This window comes from Pituophis catenifer, unplaced genomic scaffold (assembly GCF_029215685.1).
Source record: "Pituophis catenifer annectens isolate HBS135680 unplaced genomic scaffold, rPitCat1.0.hap2 SCAF_2, whole genome shotgun sequence".
Lineage (NCBI taxonomy): Eukaryota > Metazoa > Chordata > Lepidosauria > Squamata > Colubridae > Pituophis > Pituophis catenifer.
In genome coordinates this window covers 189,719,700-189,739,236 of record NW_027256882.1, presented here as the reverse complement: position 1 = coordinate 189,739,236, position 19,537 = coordinate 189,719,700, and the positions used below count along the sequence as shown (strand labels likewise).

Genomic DNA, 19,537 nt, shown 5'->3' with positions numbered 1-19,537 from the left:
GAGGAACGGGCGGGTTCCTCGGGGCTGGAGGCTTCTCCTTCACGCTGGCGGCAGCGGGACAGCAGCCATGGTGGCTGCCCTGAAACTGCGGCAACCGGGAACAAGGATTGTGCTGGAGGAAGAAGATGAAGAAAGAGCAAAAATCAAGAAGCCGGGGGAGTGACACCAACCCAGGCAATAACGTACCTATTTGGAATTACTGGAAAATAAGACCCCAAAATTAAAAGCGGCTGCTGGACTGCGGGGCTTAACGATTAAAAAGAAAAAAAAATGGGTAAAAGACTCGAATTGAATTTGGTTGCAGTAAACTTAAATTGGATGATTTGGCATTAATAAATTTCTGAAATTTGACTGTGCCTTTAACTGGAGTGGATAGGAGAAATGGATATTCCTGAGAATTAATGCCTCTAAAAGAAAATGAAGCTAATGAAGCTAATGAAGCTAGACAGATGGATGGCTACAAAATAGCCATGGAGTCTGCAGAGACTAAGCAGGGAAGTGGATTGAAGAGATTTCCCTTTCTGGGTGGAAAAGAAACATGTTAATTGGCTTTTTACCTTGGATTACTTGAAATTAATATTGGATATAAGGATTTTGGAGATTCCTACTCTGTCCCAGATGATTTGAAGAAAGAAGAAAGAAGAAAGAAAGAACATTTTGGATTTTAACAATGGAGACTGACAAAACTAGGTGTGGCGTAGTTAGCAAAGACAGGAAGCTGATGCACTACGCTTGGATCAGACATTTTAAAAGTTTTAAAGGGACATACAGAAATTCTTTACTTTGAACTGATGAACCTTGAAATAGAGCACTTTGGACAGAGAGGAAAAGGAAGAAAAGGAAGAATTAAAGTGGATAAATCTAAATGTGACTAACTGAAATGTAAAGTTTAAAAGCCTATGTATATATGATAAAGTTTAAAAGCCTAGGTATATATGATTTTTGGATAAAAACAGGAAGGGTTGTGAAATAATAAAAATAGAAAATAAGAGGTGGCTATTAAAATAGTGGATGATATCAAGGGGATAAAAATAATAAAGAAGAATATATTTTGAGGCAGGAAAATTTTAAGAAAATGTACTGTTTGATGTAATACGTTTTAATTTTAATTTGCAAACAAATGTTAAACTGATGAATAAGGATTGATTGAATAAAATACAAGATACACAGATGCTAATGATTAGTCTTGAATTAAGGTAATACAAGTTGGAAATGATGACTATTATGAAATATACTGAGATTTAAATTGAAAGAGCAGGATGGAAAAATGATATAAAACAGATAATTATATTACAGTTAAAATGTGTGGGATGGATACCAACTAGATAAGAGTTTGAGACTCGGTGGAAATACGTTGGAAATTAATTCAAAATGCTGGAAACAGCCAAACAAATAGGAGGAGAGTTGGAGAAGACTATGCTGGAAATCAGCCAAACAATGGAGGGAGTCAAGGAGGAGACTATGCTGGAAATCAGCCCACAAAATGCTGGAAACAGCCAAACAAATAGGAGGAGAGTTGGAGGAGACTATGCTGGAAATCAGCCCACAAAATGTTGGAAACAGTCAAACAAATAGGAGGAGAGTTGGAGGAGATTGAGGAACTATTCTAAAATCAACTAAATAGTTGGTGTTTTGGAGGGGATTAAGCTGAGAATTAATCAAATAGAACAAGATGGAAGATAGTTAAATATTAGAGGGAGATATAGTGGAAAATATATTAGAAATTGGAGTAAATAAAATATGCCTTTGAGAGAAATCTGTGTAATATGTAAACTGGGAAAAAAAAAACCTAAGGTAAACTGATTTGAGGATAAGGGTCAAAGGATTAAAATTAGATAAAATGTTGTTTTATAAAATATAATAAAAATGGAGTGGTATTGAATTGAAACTAAGAATAAATGGTGATAAAATTGTAAGATAAACACTTAACAAGAGGTTAGAATATTGTAAAAATTATTTTGATATGACTTGTATAAGATATAAGGTAAAGAAGAATAAAGATATGTTTAGAATTGTTATGCAGATGTAAAAATGAGTGAAAGTGAATTTGAAACTAATTTTGGATAGATATAATGGATTTATATAGATGAAAATGTGAAATTTGAGGTAAAATTGGTTTTTTCTTAAGTTTTGAATTTCTTTTTTATCTTCTTTTTTTTTCTCTTTTTGTTTATTTATAAAAGATGTAATGGAAATTGTGAATTGAGCTTGTGAAAGGAATGTAAGCGTGGTAACCATCTATGACCGGATCGAGATTTTTGCTCTTGAAAGTTATGTTTTTATGTTTAAATTTGAAAAAATAAATAAAAAATATTTACAAAAAAAAAAAAAAGAAAATACTGCAGCACTTCATTATTATGAAACACTGGATAAGAAGGTGAAGAAAATGGAGACACAAGTGGTGATTTCTTCACTTTTCTTATTAAAAGGCACGGCTGAGGAAAAGAGAGAATATTGAAAATATGTAGGGTGGACTGAATTACTATTAGACATACCTGGTTGAACAGTGATACCAGTGATTGTACATTGGTGGCTCAGTGTCAAGCTAAAAGAGTCAAGTGATCCAACAAAGGTTTCTACACTGGGGCCTCTGCTGTTCAGTAAACAAACTCAATGACAGTTAGAAAATATAATTATATCTTCTCCTCATTTAGCTACTACAATCCGTTCCTTAAGTTGGAAACAAAATAGTCTTAAATGAAAAATGGAGAGAGAGAGAGAGAGAGAGAGAGAGAGAGAGAGAGAGAGGAGAGAGAGAGAGAGAGAGAGAGAGAGGGAATTCAAATAAAGTTTTCTCATATGGGTATGCTAGCATCAATCTTACTACTGTATTGTTATCAAGTGCATGAAATTGGATTGTAAGGGTACATGTTGTTTGGACAATGATTTTTAATATTTTTTACCATCACATTGCAAATGGTTGCTAAATGAGGTAGCTGCTAAACAAGGCACCTGGAAGAAAATAATGTCATGGAATATTTGGAAGTGTTATTTTTAGCCTGGAGAAGAAAAGCCTGCAAAGAGACGTTATTCTCAAGTATTTAAGGGGCTGTTGGTTAGAAGGGTGGGGGGGCAGAATTACAGGTACTCCTTGACTTATGACCACAATTGAGCCCAAAATTTCTGCTGCTAAATGAGACAGTTGTTAAGTGAATTTGCCCCATTTTATGACCTTTCTTGCCACAAGAGTGAAATCAATCACTTCAGCTATTAAATTAGTAACATGATTACTAAGCGAATCTGGCTTCCCCATTACTCTTGCTTGTCAGATCGCAAAAGGTGATCACATGACTCAAGGACATTGCAACTGTCATAAATATGAGTCAGTTGCTAAGCATCCAAATTTTGATCAAATGACCATATCTTTTCCTATTAATAGAGAAGAAGCCTGAGAATTCAGCTGCAAGTCCAGGTAAATACATTTATATGATGTATTTTACTTTTTATTATTTTTATTATGCATTCTGATTATTAAATTTGTTCAGTTTTTATGACACAGAAAAAATGCAGTATATTACACAGTAATAGGGTTTGGAAAGATGGGCCTGATATTTGGAGAAGTGTTTTGAAGAGCAGATTGTCTGCTCCTAGATGGCCTGAAACTATCTTCCTGAAACATCTACCGTATTCTGATTATCACATTCTACCGCTCTGCTTCTCATTAAACATTTAACATTTTATAAAGTTTAAAAATGGAATGCAGTGTATATTTTTTATTTGAAGTTATGTTTGTATTGTATGCTTATCCATGTAAACTTTAAGAACGGTTTCCTCCACCCAATTTTCTGGATTTATATGCCATAATAAATCTGATTTTACACAACACAGCAATCTAAAATGTGATGGCTAACCTGTGCGTCCTGTGAACTTAGTCAGGGAATACAGCTTTAACCTCAAGCGGAGGATTGAGGAGTAAGAGAGTTTGGGTTTTGTTTGCCCAGAATTATTTATTTAATATAGATGTAAGAAATGGAGGGATTGAGTGGCTTGTTAGGATTAGGGATTGTGGCCTAAATTTTAATTAATTGGCAGGCAATCATTCTAAAGATACCGGCAGTAGTTATAATGATAACCGTAATAACCTCTACGAATATTTTATTTATCTGATGGAAGAGCATCCTCGGCAACAGTAACTGGTTTCAAAGCAGGGGGCATGGCTGGGTAACCAAAACAGCACCCTTTTGACATGCAGGCAATGCATCTGGCACATTAAAAAGGGGTGGGGCTTTGACCATCCAGTTGCCTCCAGGGACCATCAGTGTGGATATCCATTCCTCAAGGGGAGGGATGATGAGCAGTGACAGTTTATGTTCATTAAAGCAATTGAGCTAGAGGGAAGCCCACCCATGACTGCAGCCATAAGAAACAGAACCAGGATTAACAATAGGGTGATAATCCTAAAGAGCCATGGTTCTCCTTAAGCCCCTCCCCCTGGTCATTCAAGAAGAGTCTCTTCCTTTCCAAAATACTGTACTCTATGAATAGATACTCTATTTATTGTCTTTTTTTTCGCATACAGATTCCAAAATGCATTTAATATAAAGAAAAGTGATCCTACATTTAAAAAAAACTCCACCCCTAATATTCAGAAGATTGACAACAGCTTTTCCAACTAATTCCAATTTTTAAAGGCATAAACTGTTTAATATCTAAACATTTTTTTAAAATTTTAAGAAATAAAATTTGTTAGGAAAGTACTGTTAGTTTTTTTTTGACATTTTGCCCATAGACTAAGATGGCTTTTCTCTTACAAAGCCCCTCAAAAGAAGAACACATAGGAAGAAAAGAAGATATAACCAGAGAACCCAAATAGGTAGAAGTTCTTTAGCCATTGCCTTGGATGAATCTATAACCAAATCGTCTATTGTCAGTCCTCCCAGGTAAACCAGACAGAAAACATGACTAGATGAGCTAATCCTACTTTATTGTAAGGTTACATTAACAGAACCTTGCAAATCTGAAAGTATAAACTTGCCGCTACCACTTTTAAGTGCTTGATCCATTACTATGGGTCCTTCCTAAGTTTTTTCTCTGACTATTAAACCACTGAGGACCCCTGCTTCTCTTGTTTGATTGTTTCCTCTTCCCCTTATCCCTCAAGGTCATACTCACATACCATTATATCTATTAAGATATATTTCCCTCAGATTATTTTTACTGTAGTAAATGAAATAGATGGAAATTGAATAGGTGGAATACTACAACTACAAGTGACAGATTTCTGCCTGTTGCATACTGATCATATTCAGTGTCCTGCAATGTCCTGCTCCTTGCAAATGAAGAATCAATATGTCTGAATAAATGTTGTTTTGAAAAAGAATGGAAGGTTTTTTAAAATGTAAAGTATCAATCAATAATTTGGGAGAAGTTGAAAATGCCTAAGTGGTACATATCATAAACTGTGTTGTTATTGAATATATTAACTGAACATTAATATTTTCCCATTTAATGTTGGACAGTACTTTACATTTTATACTGAATTTGAATCCTTTGTTAAAATCTTTTGGTATTTTAATAGGAAGTGCTGCATTCTTAAGAGTTGTCTTTTCATCATCCTCAGATCCTGATTTTTGGAGTAATTTAAAACAGAATTATTGAATGTCCTGAAGACAAGGGGTGGGGGGAATCATATTTCTCTTCTCCCCTTTCCCTAATTCTTTCAGCAATTTTTTTTCCATTCTAATACGATGCAGTCATAGCACTGAAGTACAATTAATTGTTCAGATCACTTGTAGAGAGAAGTCTAAATGTGTTAGTTCAGTTGAGTCACTAGGATAGGATGTAGTATTTTAATAATCTTATTTCTGTATATAGATTAAAATTCATATTAGCATTCTTTGCCACAATATCTTCCAAGAAATTCATTTGTCTATTAAACCAAAGTAATTGAAAATCCATAAGGGACTCAGGAAAGTGTTGAGTCCCTCTCCCTCCCTAAGGCAATGAAAGGCTTTTCCCCCCTGAAAGTAGTTTCTTTCAGATATGTCATGCACCTAAAGAGTAAAGCAAATATTGGGAAATAAATATATTCCAAACCATTTTCTTCTAAAAATTAAAATAGAGATTCTCAAACTTTGCTCTATTACGATCCCTAAAGTGATAAATGAATTTGTGAAACTTGCCCTTTTGAAAAATTGGTTATTTGGGGGGTGGGGATCAGAGCTAGGCAAGAAGTATAATTGGTCACTTTTAATAATTCCACTTTTAATCTACACAGACAAAGCAGGTTTCAAAGTGCCAAGTGGGTTTGGACAGCACTTAAATTTTGCCTATACAAGCTTGATCAGATTTTTGCAACTTCACCCTCTTAAGTTGCTCATAAACCCCTAGGGGGGTCACAATGTTTGGAAACACAGGGTTTAAAATAAGTGTTCTCAATAACCTCATTTTTAAAAAACCATTTCCCCCTTCTCTGTTGTTTCTTCTGCTTTACATTCTTGGTCCTACCTCCCCGCCTCCCCATTCAATAGTGGTCTGCTATCAGACTGATCGTGATGAACTTCGGCGTCGTGTCATCCAGTGGCTTGAAGCTGAAATCATTCCTGATGGGTGGTTCTCCAAAGGCAGCAACTATACAGACATCTTGGAAAAGTACTTCAAGGTATGAATGAGGTAGTTGAAGTACTGCATCTAATGTAGCTTACGGGATCATGAATAATTGTTTTTACTGTTTTAAATTGCTTTTTATTATTTTAATTGTTTTTATATTTTGGAATTATAAGACACCCAGAGACATTGATTGAGATGGGTAGCTAAAGAAATTGAATGAATGAATGAATGAATGAATGAATGAATGAATGAATGAATGAAAAAAACAGACACTAAGGGATAATCAATCTTCCTCTTTTCAGAGTATCAAAACTTTTAATGCTAACTTTCTGATAAAGGAAGTTTAATAAGCTTAGCCTGAATTTCAGTAAAGCATTGTTTGTAAATAAATTAACTAATATGTATTACATTGGAAGGAGTGTGAAAACTTGTATGACTACAAATAAGAACAGCTTGAGCTATAAAAAAAAAAAAAAACAAGAGCAATGTGCCATTGTGCTGATGTATGCAGTTGGATGTCCGTGTGCAGGGCCGCACTCTTGTGGACAGAGAGTGCAGAGTGCTGAAATCTCAGATTTTCCAACATGTTAAAAAATCACTGATTATCAAGTCTGTCAGTTTATTTCAGGGAAAGGGAGCTGATGGAAACTCCAGGTAGTTTAACATTTCTTAAATGTTTTTTTGTGATTTTACAGAGTTTTGATGATGGAGATTCCCGCCTTGACTCCAACGAATTCTTGAAGTTTGTAGAACAAAATGAGTCAGCTGTCAACATTTCTACTTATATGAATCAAGAGACGAACAAGCTTCTCAGGTAGCTTCAGGCAGAAGAACATCAGAATATATAACTATGACTACAAAAGATAATGAATTATGAAATTTTTTCTTGAGAAATTTGCTTTTCCTGAGTACTAGAAATAAGATGTATGCCGCAGGAAAAATCCATTTCCACAGGATGTAGACAGCCCCAAAGTCTGGTTCATATGAAGTGATCTGACATGACGGCAATTTATAATTTAAATATTAACTATTCACACTTTCCTGTGATGTGTTTGGGAGTCATTTCTTGATTAGATAACTGTGTATTGTATGTCTTTCAGGGGACTCTGTGTAGATGCTCTCATTGAGCTCTCTGATGAAAATGCTGACTGGAAGCTGAGTTTCAATGAATTCCTGAAGTGCCTCAACCCAACCTTCAATCCACCAGAAAAAAGTAGGAGCTCTGTGTCTGCACAAAATGGGCCTGGAGTTGTTAGAAGAATGGGGAAAGTTGAATATAGTAGGGTAGAAGTAATATGTGCACATTTGTTTCAAAATGTAGCTGAAAGAATTGCAACATATTTGGATTTCTGCCCAAATTTGGAGTTTTGTGTCACTGCGTTTTTGTATTTATCAGATGAGCTCTTATTTTTGAACTTTCAGACTTACCATAGCTTGCCAAGTTCTTATCAGTAAGCTAACTGCGCATGTCCACATTCTTTCACTTTCTTCTATCTTTCTTTGTTCTCCGGCCAAGAGAGGTGGCCGGGAAAGCTTTGCCAAGATGTAACTAATTAGATTAGTAAGATGTTTTATTTTCTTTATAACAAATAAATGAGTTTTTCTTAGAAAATATATCTTCGGGTTTATTTTCTTAAGGTATACTTGCAAGGAAAAGCCACGATCCATTCTCTAATCAAGGTGCAATTACCCAAAAGCAGAACGGGATTAATTGCCACCCTGACATTTTGAGATATGTATTGCATATGCTTATAGAATGACATGGTGGCCTAGTGATGAAGACTCTGGCCTCCCACTTGGAAGGTTGAGAATTCAATCCTAGGTAATGGCAAATGTTTCTCTCCTAGGGTGCAAAGAAAAAAATTCTGCGAAGTTTGTGTGGCATCAGGAAAGGCATCTGGCCAGTAAACCCTTAGCTCCATCCAGTCGCTCTGACTCTTCCCCAAATTGTGAATAAAAAGAGAAATGAGCACTGTCCTCTAGAGTCAGACATGAGTGGATAGGGGAAACCTTTATCTTTATATTTCTTCCCATGTACATTAACTGCATTTTTTTTTCTATTTAGAATGTGCCTTAGAAGACGAATCATATGAAGATGGAGCAGAGACTCAAGTGAACTGTAACCGCTGTGTCTGTGCTTGTGGGAACTGGGTGTGCACCGCCATGACCTGTGAAGGTATGGTCTATCGTCTATGCAATTGGATAATTTAGTCATTTTAGAAGGATTCACCCCACTTTTCAAAGAAAAACATGTTCTGATTCAACAAGTGGCTTGACTAAATAAATGAAAATACTACAGATTAAAGAAAAAGAGGTAGAATAACATATTGATCTCACTAATAGCACATCAAGACAGATTATCCATTTTTGATCAAGCGAACTGATTTTCTGGGGTAAAGAACTTATTTGATATAAAGAAGGCAACAGAAATAATACATTCCATAACTGATGAATAGCTTGCCAGGGTCATAGCTTTCTCATTTAATTCACTGTCTCACACTGATCATTTATTTGTCTATTAAGGAAACAATCCCCTGTCTACAACTGACAGCTGAATTTCTTCCATTTATGGGTATCTATAATTGAGACGGTTCCTAAGACCTTGAAGAATTGAATATGATACTTGTTTGTTTAGGATCTAGTAAATCTGTAAGCCATAGTTATCAGTAAGTAATAGTTAAATATTACTGGAGAGGAGGAGCCAAAATTAGGGACAAGAGGTTTTGCAATATTTAAGGAAAAGATTGCTTTATCTGAATCAGAGTGTCCAGTCAGAAATCCAAACTTGCTGGGCCTCCTATTGATTAGCAAAGGAAAATTGATATTACAGACTAGCTTGACGCAGGCCCTTTGCAAGCCCGCTGTTGGGGAAGCATGGGTGCCGGTGAGGGCTGGCTTTTTGCCTAGGTTTGTTCGCTGTCGGAGCTTCCTCCCCAGGCCCCCATCCATTTCCCCCCCGACAGCTGGACAAACCTAGGCAAAAAGCCAGCCCCCACTGGCGCTCAGCTTCACCGACAGCAGGCTTGCAAAGGGCAATTGTGAGCTGCTGCCTGTGTCAAGCTAGTCTGGGGAGGGAGAGTGCAAGCGAGTGAGTGAGCACTGAAGAGATGGAGGGAGGAGGGAAGCCAAGTGAGGGGCGTTTGCAGCATGTGGCACATGCACTTTCCCTCAGCCTGGCAGACTTTCTAAGCCTGCCTAAAGCAGTGAGGGAAGGGGCCAGGGCCTTTCCACCGCTGGCCTGCTGAGGCTGCAGGCTCCTGCTCCCAGAGCTGCTCTCTGGCCAGCAGCTGCTCCCACTGCAGCTCCCGGAGGTCACCATGGAGCTGCTTCCCTGTGCTGGGAGAGTGCAATGCCAGGCGCACGTGTGAGGTGGCCATCCAGGAGGGCCTCACTTTCTGTGGTTCGTGGTCTCCCATGGAGGTAGGAGATGGAGAGAGAGGCACGGTCCCCGGGGGACTGGCCAGAACGTGGACTCTCTGCAGCTGCTGGGCTTCACCTGCCGCAGCTGCTAGCAGATGGGGGTGGCCAACGGCAGCAATAATAATAATAATAATAATAATAATAATAATAATAATAATAATAATAATAATAATTTTATTTCTATACCGCCCTTCTCCCGAAGGACTCAGGGCAGTGTACAGCCTATTTAAAAACACAAGACAAAACAGCAGTTAAAAATTAAAATGATTAAATAGATTTGGCTCAATTTAAAACCCCAGAAATTTAAAATACCCCACTTTAAAATTATTATGTTGATAGGCCAGCCTGGCGGAACAACAGGGTCTTCAGTGCACAGTGAAACACCCGGAGGTCGGAGATCTTACGTATTTCCGGGGGCAGTTCATTCCACAGGGCTGGGGCTCCCACAGAGAAGGCCCTCCCCCTGGGTGTCGCCAGCCGACATAACTTGGCTGATGGCACCCTGAGGAGACCCTCTCTGTGGGAGCGGATTGACCGGTGGGAGGCTATTGGTGGCAGAAGACGGTCTCGAAGATACCCGGGTCCTATGCTATGGAGTGCTTTAAAGGTGGTAACCAACACCTTGAATCGCACCCGGAAGACCACTGGGAGCCAGTGCAGCTCGCGCAGAAGGGGTGTCATGTGGGCACAACGAGTTGTGCCCATAACCACCCGCGCAGCCGCATTCTGGACCAGTTGGAGCCTCCGAGTGCTCTTCAAGGGGAGCCCCATGTAGAGAGCATTACAATAGTCCAACCGGGAGGTAACAAGGGTGTGAGTGACCGTGCGCAGGGCATCCCGGTCCAGAAAGGGCTGCAACTGGCGAATCAGGCGGACCTGATAAAAGGCCCCCCTGGCCATGGCCGTCATATGCTCTTCTAAAGACAGCCGTGTGTCCAGGAGGACACCCAGATTGCGAGCCCTCTCTGTGGGGGGCAAAGATTCACCCCCAATAGTCAGCGATGGCACCTGCTGACTATATCGGGGCGCCGGAAGCCACAGCCACTCGGTCTTGGAGGGGTTGAGTCTGAGCCTGTTCCTCCCCATCCAGACCCGCACGGCCTCCAGGCAGCGAGACATCACATCAAGGTCATCGTTGGGGTGGTCTGGGGTGGAGATGTACAGCTGAGTATCATCAGCGTACAGATGACACTTCACCTCAAAACCACGGATGATCTCGGCCAGCGGCTTCACATAAATGTTGAACAGGAGGGGCGAGAGGACCGATCCTTGCGGCACTCCCCATGCGAGACGCCTCGAGGTCGACCTCTGCCCCCCTGTCAACACAAACTGCAAGCGGTCAGAGAGGAAGGAGGAGAACCACCGCAGAACGGTGCCCCCTATTCCTAACCCCCTCAACCGCTGCAGCATGATACCATGGTCGATGGTATCAAAAGCCGCTGAGAGATCTAATAGGACTAGGACAGAGGAACAACCCCTGTTCCGGGCCCTCCAGAGATCATCCACCAACGCGACCAATGCCGTTTCTGTGCTGTACCCCTGCCTGAAGCCCGACTGGTATGGGTCTAGATAGATAGCTTCATCCAGATGCCGGGGAAGTTGTCGTGCCACCACGCTCTCAACAACCTTCGCCACAAAATGAAGGTTGGAGACTGGACGATAGTTGGCTAATTCAGCCGGGTCCAGGGAAGGCTTCTTGAGGAGGGGCCTCACTACCGCCTCTTTCAAGGCGGCAGGAAAGGCACCCTCACTCAGAGAAGCACTTATAATTCCCTGGAGCCAGCCTCGTGTAACCTCCCGGGAGGCCAGTACCAACCAGGAGGGACACGGGTCCAATAAACACGTGGCGGCACTAATCTTACCCAGAATCCTGTCCACATCCTCGGGAGTCACAGGATCAAACTCCTCCCAGATAACATTCTCAAGACCTGCCCTTGTCTCCTCCCGTGGACTCATCCAATCGGAGTCCAAGCCATCCCGAATCTGAGCGACTTTATCATGCAGGAATTGCACAAAATCCTCAGCACGACCCTGCAAGGGATCTTCCCGCACTCCCCCCTGAAGAAGGGAGTGGGTCACCCTGAACAGGGCGACTAGGCGGTTCTCTGCAGATGCGATAAGAGTGGAAAAATGGTTAGATTTTGCCGCTTTTATCGCCACTAGGTAGGTCTTGATATAAGACCTCACCTGTGTCCGGTCAGAATCGGATTGACTAGTCCTCCAAATGCTCTCTAGATGTCTTTTCCGACGCTTCAGCTCTCTCAGCTCCTCAGAGAACCAAGGAGCCAATTGAGATCGGCATCCGGTCAGAGGCCGCAAAGGCACGACACGGTCCAAAACTCCAACGGCCGCCCTTTCCCAGGCGGCCACCAGCTCTTCAGTCGAGTCGTGTGTTAGAGTCTCAGGAAACAGCCCAAGCTCCGTCAGGAACCTTTTGGGGTCCATCAGGCGCCTGGGACGGAACCATCTGGTTGGTTCCGTCTCCCTGCGGCGGGGGAAGGCGGTAGGAAAATCTAAGTGGAGAAGTGAATGTCCATGACAAGGGTTTGATATCTAGGTCCCCTCTACCAAGATCATTCAACCACTGACCAGAGATAAAAATCAAGTCCAGAGTGTGTCCCCCTATGTGAGTGGGGCCTTGAACTAACTGGGTCAGGTCCATGGCCGTCATGGAAGCCATGAACTCCCGAGCCACCTCTGACGCCTCACCCGCAGATGGAAGGTTGAAATCCCCCATGACAATAAGTCTGGGGGTATTAACCGCCACCCCGGCAATGACGAGTAGCTCAGGCAGGGTTGCTGCCACGTGGCAGGGAGCCAGGTACGTAGTCAGCAAACCCATCTGCACCTCACGGTCCCACTTCACACAAAGGGACTCACATCCATCTATCTGAGGAACAGTGGTCTCCCTCAGACAAAGACTTTCCCTAATAATTACCGCCACTCCCCCACCCCTCCCTTGGGCCCTTGGCTAATGAAATGCACGGAAACCTGGCGGGCTCATCTCGATGAGGGGGACCCCCCCTCTTGGCCCAAACAGGTCTCCATAATACCTGCCAGGTCCACACCCCCCTCCAAAATAAGATCACAAATGAGGGGGGCTTTATTAACCACCGACCTGGCATTACACAACATCAGCCGCGGACCCTGGGCCTGAGACTCTGCACAACCCAGGACAGGAGTCACGCATTGGGGGCCGGAGTGCTCAATCGCTCGGAGACAGCGCATGCGCACCCCCGATACTTGATATGACCCCCTGTGTCCATCATACCTGCCCCTCCCACTCATTATTTCAATTACACAGCCCTTCCTGTTATCCCGCTGCTCCCCGGTTAATTTTCCTTTCGCGACCCCTCTGCTGCAGCTAATCGACCCATCATCCCGCTCAGTCGCTATCTGGACCCCCCCAGGTCCACTTTTACAACCCCCTCCCTCCCTCCCGGGTCCCCTTAAAATTTTCCTTAAAAATTTAGCTAAAAAACCCCTCAACCCCCTCTTCGTTGCATGCCATCTCTCGGGGTTCCAAAGCCCATCATCAAGATAGGCCCTCGATAATGTGGAGGGCCAGGCCTGCGAGAGGGGGGAGTCTCGCAGCGCTAGAAGATCGGTTGTAAAATACATCCAGTATAGGCCCAAGCTTTGGGACAGTGATAAATATGGCTAGGGAGTCTGCCATGCTGGTATAAAAGGGGGAAGCAATCCTGGGTGTAACTGGAAATTCAAGAGTCTCAAATAAGTCCCCACTGTCCTCTCACTACAGCGGGTAGGAATCTTGGCATATCGACCAACCGGGGGTAGGCGTCCAACAGCCACCCTCTCACGGTGGTTGGCCCCACTTGGCCAAGAAGCAGATGAAATGGCCCCACCAGTGATGAAAATGCAGTTCTGAACCAGTTCCTTCAGTATATCCCCAGTTGCCCCACTCTATGCGGTAAGTGAACAAGATAGTTAAGATGGTAGATAGATAAATAACGCCAGTCCTAGGCCCAGGAAAAGTCAATCCACGTTTCCTCAGGCCAATAAACATGCCTTGGAAGGGTATCATCGTCGGTCGCTGCTGCCTGGCCACTGTTGGTCCTCTCGGCCAGCTGTTGCACTGCCGTTCATGGCATTGTCAGCGCCCCCATAGGAATCGACCGGGCGCCGCCCACGCCAGCACCCGCATCCATCCGCTTGTCCTCGCCCCCATGAGGCTTCCGGCTCTGACGGAGAGAAAGTCGCCCATGCTGCCGCCGACGCTGGCGACGCTCACGCCCATGCTGTCGCTGCCGCAGCCAATGCCGGTGTTGCCTCAGCTGTTGCTGGAGCCGACATTACTTCAATTGCCAGCATCATAGCTCCCCAGCTGATCTTCTCGCTGGGAAGCCTCAGGGGGCCAGCTAACAAGCAGCCGATGAGCAAGTTGTTATTGTCGCTGCCACCGCTGCCCATAAAGCCACCGCAGCCGCCGCACTTCAATGCTGCCCCTCCATCAGCGCCATGGATTTCGAGAGTGTTACAACACTCTCCTGGCTGGCATAATGTTCTGCTTACCGGGGTGGTGGCCATAGATGGTCAAAGCGGCCCCGGGGCTCCCAAAATCTGCCCGATATCACCCATCCCTCCGCAGAGCTTCAGGGCACAACTGCCATCTTAGGCATGCGCATAGAAGAGTTATGGCTATGAGGTTGTGCCGCTCACATCACCCCTCTGCCAGCTGGCTCCTGCTTGCCTGCCTGCCCATACAGACAGCCAAGCCTTGCCGTGTACCCCCCACAGGTCGAGCATGGCAGGCTTGAAGCTGCTGGTCTCCCTCTCCCACCATTGCCCTTACCTTCTCAGGCCAGGTGAGGAGTGGCTGGGAGGGGAGGGGTGAGGGGTGCCCACCTGCCACCCAGGTAGCCGCACAGTGCCAGCAGCAGTTCATCGGATCATGGTGCCACATGGAGACCGGACCTGAGCCCCTCTTCGCTGGAGCCCCAATGACGTCCCCAGTCTCCTTAGGGCAGAGCTAGCTCCAGGCGCTAGATTGGCCCCCTGCAAAGACTGTTGCCTTCTGAGGAACCCAGCTGAGGCCTCCCTGGCCACCAGCTGAGGCTCTTGGTAACAGATGAGGTCCTTCAGGCACTTGGCTGCCTTTTTAGTAGCCCCAGCCACTCCCTCCAAGTGCCTTGTCAGAGCTGCCTTGGGGTTTTGCATGTGCAGATATCGCATGCAAAACAGTGTGCGATAAAAGAGCAGCGAGATGTCAAAATGGCCTCAGGAGAGGCTGGCCGAGGTGAGGAGTGTCAGGGAGGGGGAGTGGTAAACTGCATGGTGATTCATCCAGTTCGCCAAACTGCACACAAAGTTCGGCTGAACCAGTGTGAACCGGCTGAATCCTATCACTACTTCCATCCTTCTGAGATCGGTAAAATGAGGACCCAGATTGTTAGGGGCAATATGCTGACTCTGTAAACCACTTAGAAAGGGCTGTAAAGCACTGTGAAGTGGTATATAAGTCTAAGTGCTACTGTATTGCTATTGCTATAACTGCAGAGCAGAAGGTTTGGAGGGAAAATATCAAAAATATAGTGAATGTTCTTTAAAGCTGGGTAATAAGGCAAAAAGGAGGGCTTGATCCCTTTCACATGGAAGAACTGTGCTGATCCAAAATTTGGGCTGCCCTTGTAGATCCCTATCGTTCCAACAGATCTTCAGGAGCTGAATTATTTCTGATGGCAATCAGTTCAGCCTTCATTTTAGAGGAAATAATTTTTTTTGTCTTTAAAGCTACAGGTGAACCACCTGGGATTCTCTCTCTCTCTCTCTCTCTCTCTCTCTCTCTCTCTCTCTTTTTTTTTTTTGCTTCCCAAAGCCAGGAACCTTGAGTATCACCAAATATAGGAACTGCTTTGCCAGCCACACAGCAGTAGTTATTATTCTTAAAAAGAATAAAAGAACAAAAACTTTCCATGGAAGAACAGTGAAGGTTGGGTTGCGCCCTGTTTTTGACTAGGGGCAGTCAAAATAGATAGTAGGATCCTCTGCCCCATCCACTGTAAAGATGGCAAATTTCTCCCTTATGTTTTGCCAAAAGATCCAACATCCATTATTAATGTGAAAGAACACACTACATCTCTGTATTGGTCTTTTGTTGAATACATACATACTCAATGTGCATTGAATATCATAAACTCTGCTTCTGCTCATAGGTAAAAACCAGAAGGTCCCTTTTCAAGAGCAGCCTGAAGAGAAGCTGACTGAAGAAGAGCTAGCCAGATATGTTCAAGAGCTGCAGAAGCATCAGGTTAGAAGGAGCTATGTGTACAAGCTTATGTATTTCAGTACAATTATTCTGCTAAAATGCTATGAGATTCCTCATAGTTTAAATCTGTAATTTGTTGGTTGCTAATATATCTGAAACCAGGACTGTATGTTGGCAAACAGCTAGAAATTTGATAGAGACAAATGCATGCATACAGGTGAACACAGGCATTTGGTACCAACCATGATGACCTCAAAATGATGAAATATATACGATGACATTGCAGTGCAAACTTCAGACTCTTACTTGTGTTTTGATGTTGGATGCAAGTACATAAATCATATATATATATGTTTTCTGAGGTTTTCGCGGGTGTTTGTATGTAGGTCTTTGGTTATTCGGGTTTTCTCCCGCGTAAAATTGGAGATTTCTTGGCAACGTTTCGACGAAGTCTCATTCGTCATCTTCAGGCTGGTGTCTTCGGCTTCGTGCTTCTAGGAGCAATGTGTGTGATCGCAGCTGTTTCTTCCTTTTAACTGCCAGTGGAGGTGTGAACTGATTGGGTGGGAGCTTGGCTGTGTTCTGATTGGGTGGAGGTGTGTTCTGATTGGTTGGAGGTTTGGCTGTGCTCTGATTGGATGGGGGGTTGGCTGTGCTCTGATTGGATGGGTGTGTGTTCTGTTTAGGTGGGGGCTTGGTTGTGCTTGGGTTAGGCTGAGTAGCAGGGGGATTTGAGCTGGTGAGCTGTGTTGCTGTTGTTTGGCTTCATGTTTGTGGCCGTACTACCTCTTTATGGTGGGTGTCAGTCTGCTTCATGTATGGATTGGAGGGGTTTAAAGGGGCTAATGATGCAGCTGTGGTCTGGCTTCTGGTCCGTGGTCGTGCCTGATTATCAGTGTGGGTTTGAGTCTGCTTTCTGCGTGGATGTGTGGTGGTTACATCCTGTGTGGCTCTCGTGAGCGTGGGTCTGGTGTCATTCTTTGTGTTAGGGACTCGTTTGTCAATAAGGGCGGGTTTCCAAATGGCTGGTAGGCGGGAGGTATCATCTTGTTTATTCATGCTGTGTGGACGTTTTTCTATCTCGATGGCTTCTCTGATTATTCTGTTGTTAAAGTGTTCAGTTTTGGCGATAGTTCTGGTCTTTTTAAAGTCAATATCATGTCCTGCGGCTTTGAGGTGTTGGACCAGGGAAGAAGTTGGTTCCTCTTTTCTAACTGAGTTCTTGTGTTCTTCAATGCGTGCACTTATTCTTCTGTTGGTTTGTCCGATGTATGTGGTGGGGCAGGCGGTGCAAGAGATTTCATATACTCCTTGATTTTCTGACTCAATTTTGTCTTTGGGGTTTCTTAGGATGGTGAATATTTTTCGGTTTGTGCAGAATGCTGTCTTGATGTTGTGTTTGTGGAGGATCTTGCTGATTCTGTCTGTGGTGCCTTTTATGTATGGGAGGAGGGCTTTGCCGTTTTCTTGTTCTCTGTCTTGGATTTTAGTGGGGGTTTCTTTTTGGATTAGGTTGGTGATCTTATTTCTTTGGAATCCATTGGATGTTAGTACGTTAGTGAGAGTGTGTAGTTCGGTTTTTAGGTGTTGTTCGTCAACTAAGCGTTTTGTTCTGGAGATGAGTGTCTTGGCTACGGAGTTGATCTGTGCTGGGTGGTGGTGTGAGAGTGCGTGCAGATAGCGGTTTGTGTGTGTTTTCTTCTGGTAGATGGTGTGTCCTAGGGAGCCATTGGATTTTTGTAGACTAAGACATCCAGGAAGGGAAGTTGGTTGTTCGCTTCTGTTTCCATGGTGAACTGTATTTTGGGGTGTAGGCTGTTGAGGTGTGTGAGGAAGTTGTCCAGTTTTTCTTTCCCATGTGGCCAGATTATGAAGGTGTCGTCTACGTATCTGAGCCAGAGTTTCAGTTTGTGATCAGATTTTTCTAGAGCTTGGGTTTCAAAGTGTTCCATGTAGAGGTTAGCAATGACAGGTGAGAGGGGTGATCCCATGGGTGCTCCTTCTATTTGTTTGTATTTTTGTCCATTATAGATGAAGTATGTGTTGGATAGGCAGTGGTTGGTCAGATCTAGGATGTGCTTGGGGGGGTTATATTTGTTTTGGATAGCTGTCAAGGCTTCTTTGATTGGCACTTGGGTGAAGAGGGATATGACATCAAAGCTCACGAGTAGGTCACTGGGCTGTAAGTTTTGTTTCTTTATTATCTCTATGAACTGGAATGAGTTTTTTACATGTGAGTTGTTGGATTCTGCATAGGGCTGTAGTTGTTTGGCGAGAAATTTGGCTAGATTTTGTAGAGGTGAGCCTATGGAGCTGACTATGGGTCTAAGTGGGATTCCTTCTTTGTGTATCTTGGGGAGACCATAGAGCTTAGGGCATCTGGATGATTTCTCTCTGGGACTGATTCTTTGCTGGATCTCTTCGCTGATGGGGGAGGCTTTTATTTTGGATCTAGTGGTTTTTTCCAGGTAGGTGGTGGGATCTGTGTTTAGGGGTTTGTATGTGGAGTCTTGGAGTAGGTTGGTTAATTTGGTTTGGTAGTCAGATGTGTTCATAACCACCGTGGCGTTTCCCTTGTCTGCTGGTAGGATTATTATGCTAGTGTCTTCTTTCAGGTTAAGTAGTGCTGTCTGTTCCTCTTTGGGTAAGTTGCTTTTGGGTGGCTTGCTGGTGCAGAGGATGTTGGTGATTTCGAGAAACAGCTGCGATCACACACATTGCTCCTAGAAGCACGAAGCTGAGAACACCAGCCTGAAGATGATGAATGAGACTTCGTCGAAACGTTGCCAAGACACCTCCAATTTTACATGGGAGAAAACCCGAATAACCAAAGACCTATATATATATATATACACACACATAAATCATTTGCATTGCAATGTCATGCTTTTTCTAACATTTGCCCTCCTGTACAAATAAATAGACAAATTGCATAATTTTGTATGCCTCTGTTATGTTCCCATTTATGCATTTTACATGGGAAAAAATCTCTAACGTTCCTCTTTTTCTCATAAAGGAGTAATCCAGTCCTCTTAAAATCTTAGTAGCCCTCTTGAGATGTAGCAGGAAGAACCATACCCTGTAAATGAAAAATAAATACTTTCTCAAGTAACCCCAGATCCTGCACATATTCTGCACATATTTGTGTACTTTTCTGTCTATGATGCAAATGTGCATTGCTGATGCATTCATCCAGCATGCTTTTCAACTTCCCAATCTAGCTAGCTTTTTCAACTTCTCGGTGACCTCCCATTTAAGTTCTAACTAGGTTTGCTTTAGTTTAGCTTTCTTAGATAGCCAAAGTTAACTGGGGCTGCGATAAAAAATTACATCCTAAAATAC

At 43.1% G+C, this 19,537-nt stretch overlaps 1 protein-coding gene across 1 annotated transcript in view; it reads left to right on the top strand.

Moving 5' to 3' along the window:
* FSTL1 (follistatin like 1) overlaps nucleotides 1-19,537 on the top strand; it is a 40,326-nt gene that overhangs the window by 18,549 nt on the left and 2,240 nt on the right. The window contains exons 5-10 of the mRNA XM_070938375.1: nucleotides 3,380-3,412; nucleotides 6,471-6,601; nucleotides 7,245-7,363; nucleotides 7,650-7,762; nucleotides 8,615-8,725; nucleotides 16,143-16,237. Coding sequence (XP_070794476.1) covers nucleotides 3,380-3,412; nucleotides 6,471-6,601; nucleotides 7,245-7,363; nucleotides 7,650-7,762; nucleotides 8,615-8,725; nucleotides 16,143-16,237 — 602 coding nt within the window. The remainder of the gene's footprint in view (nucleotides 1-3,379; nucleotides 3,413-6,470; nucleotides 6,602-7,244; nucleotides 7,364-7,649; nucleotides 7,763-8,614; nucleotides 8,726-16,142; nucleotides 16,238-19,537) is intronic.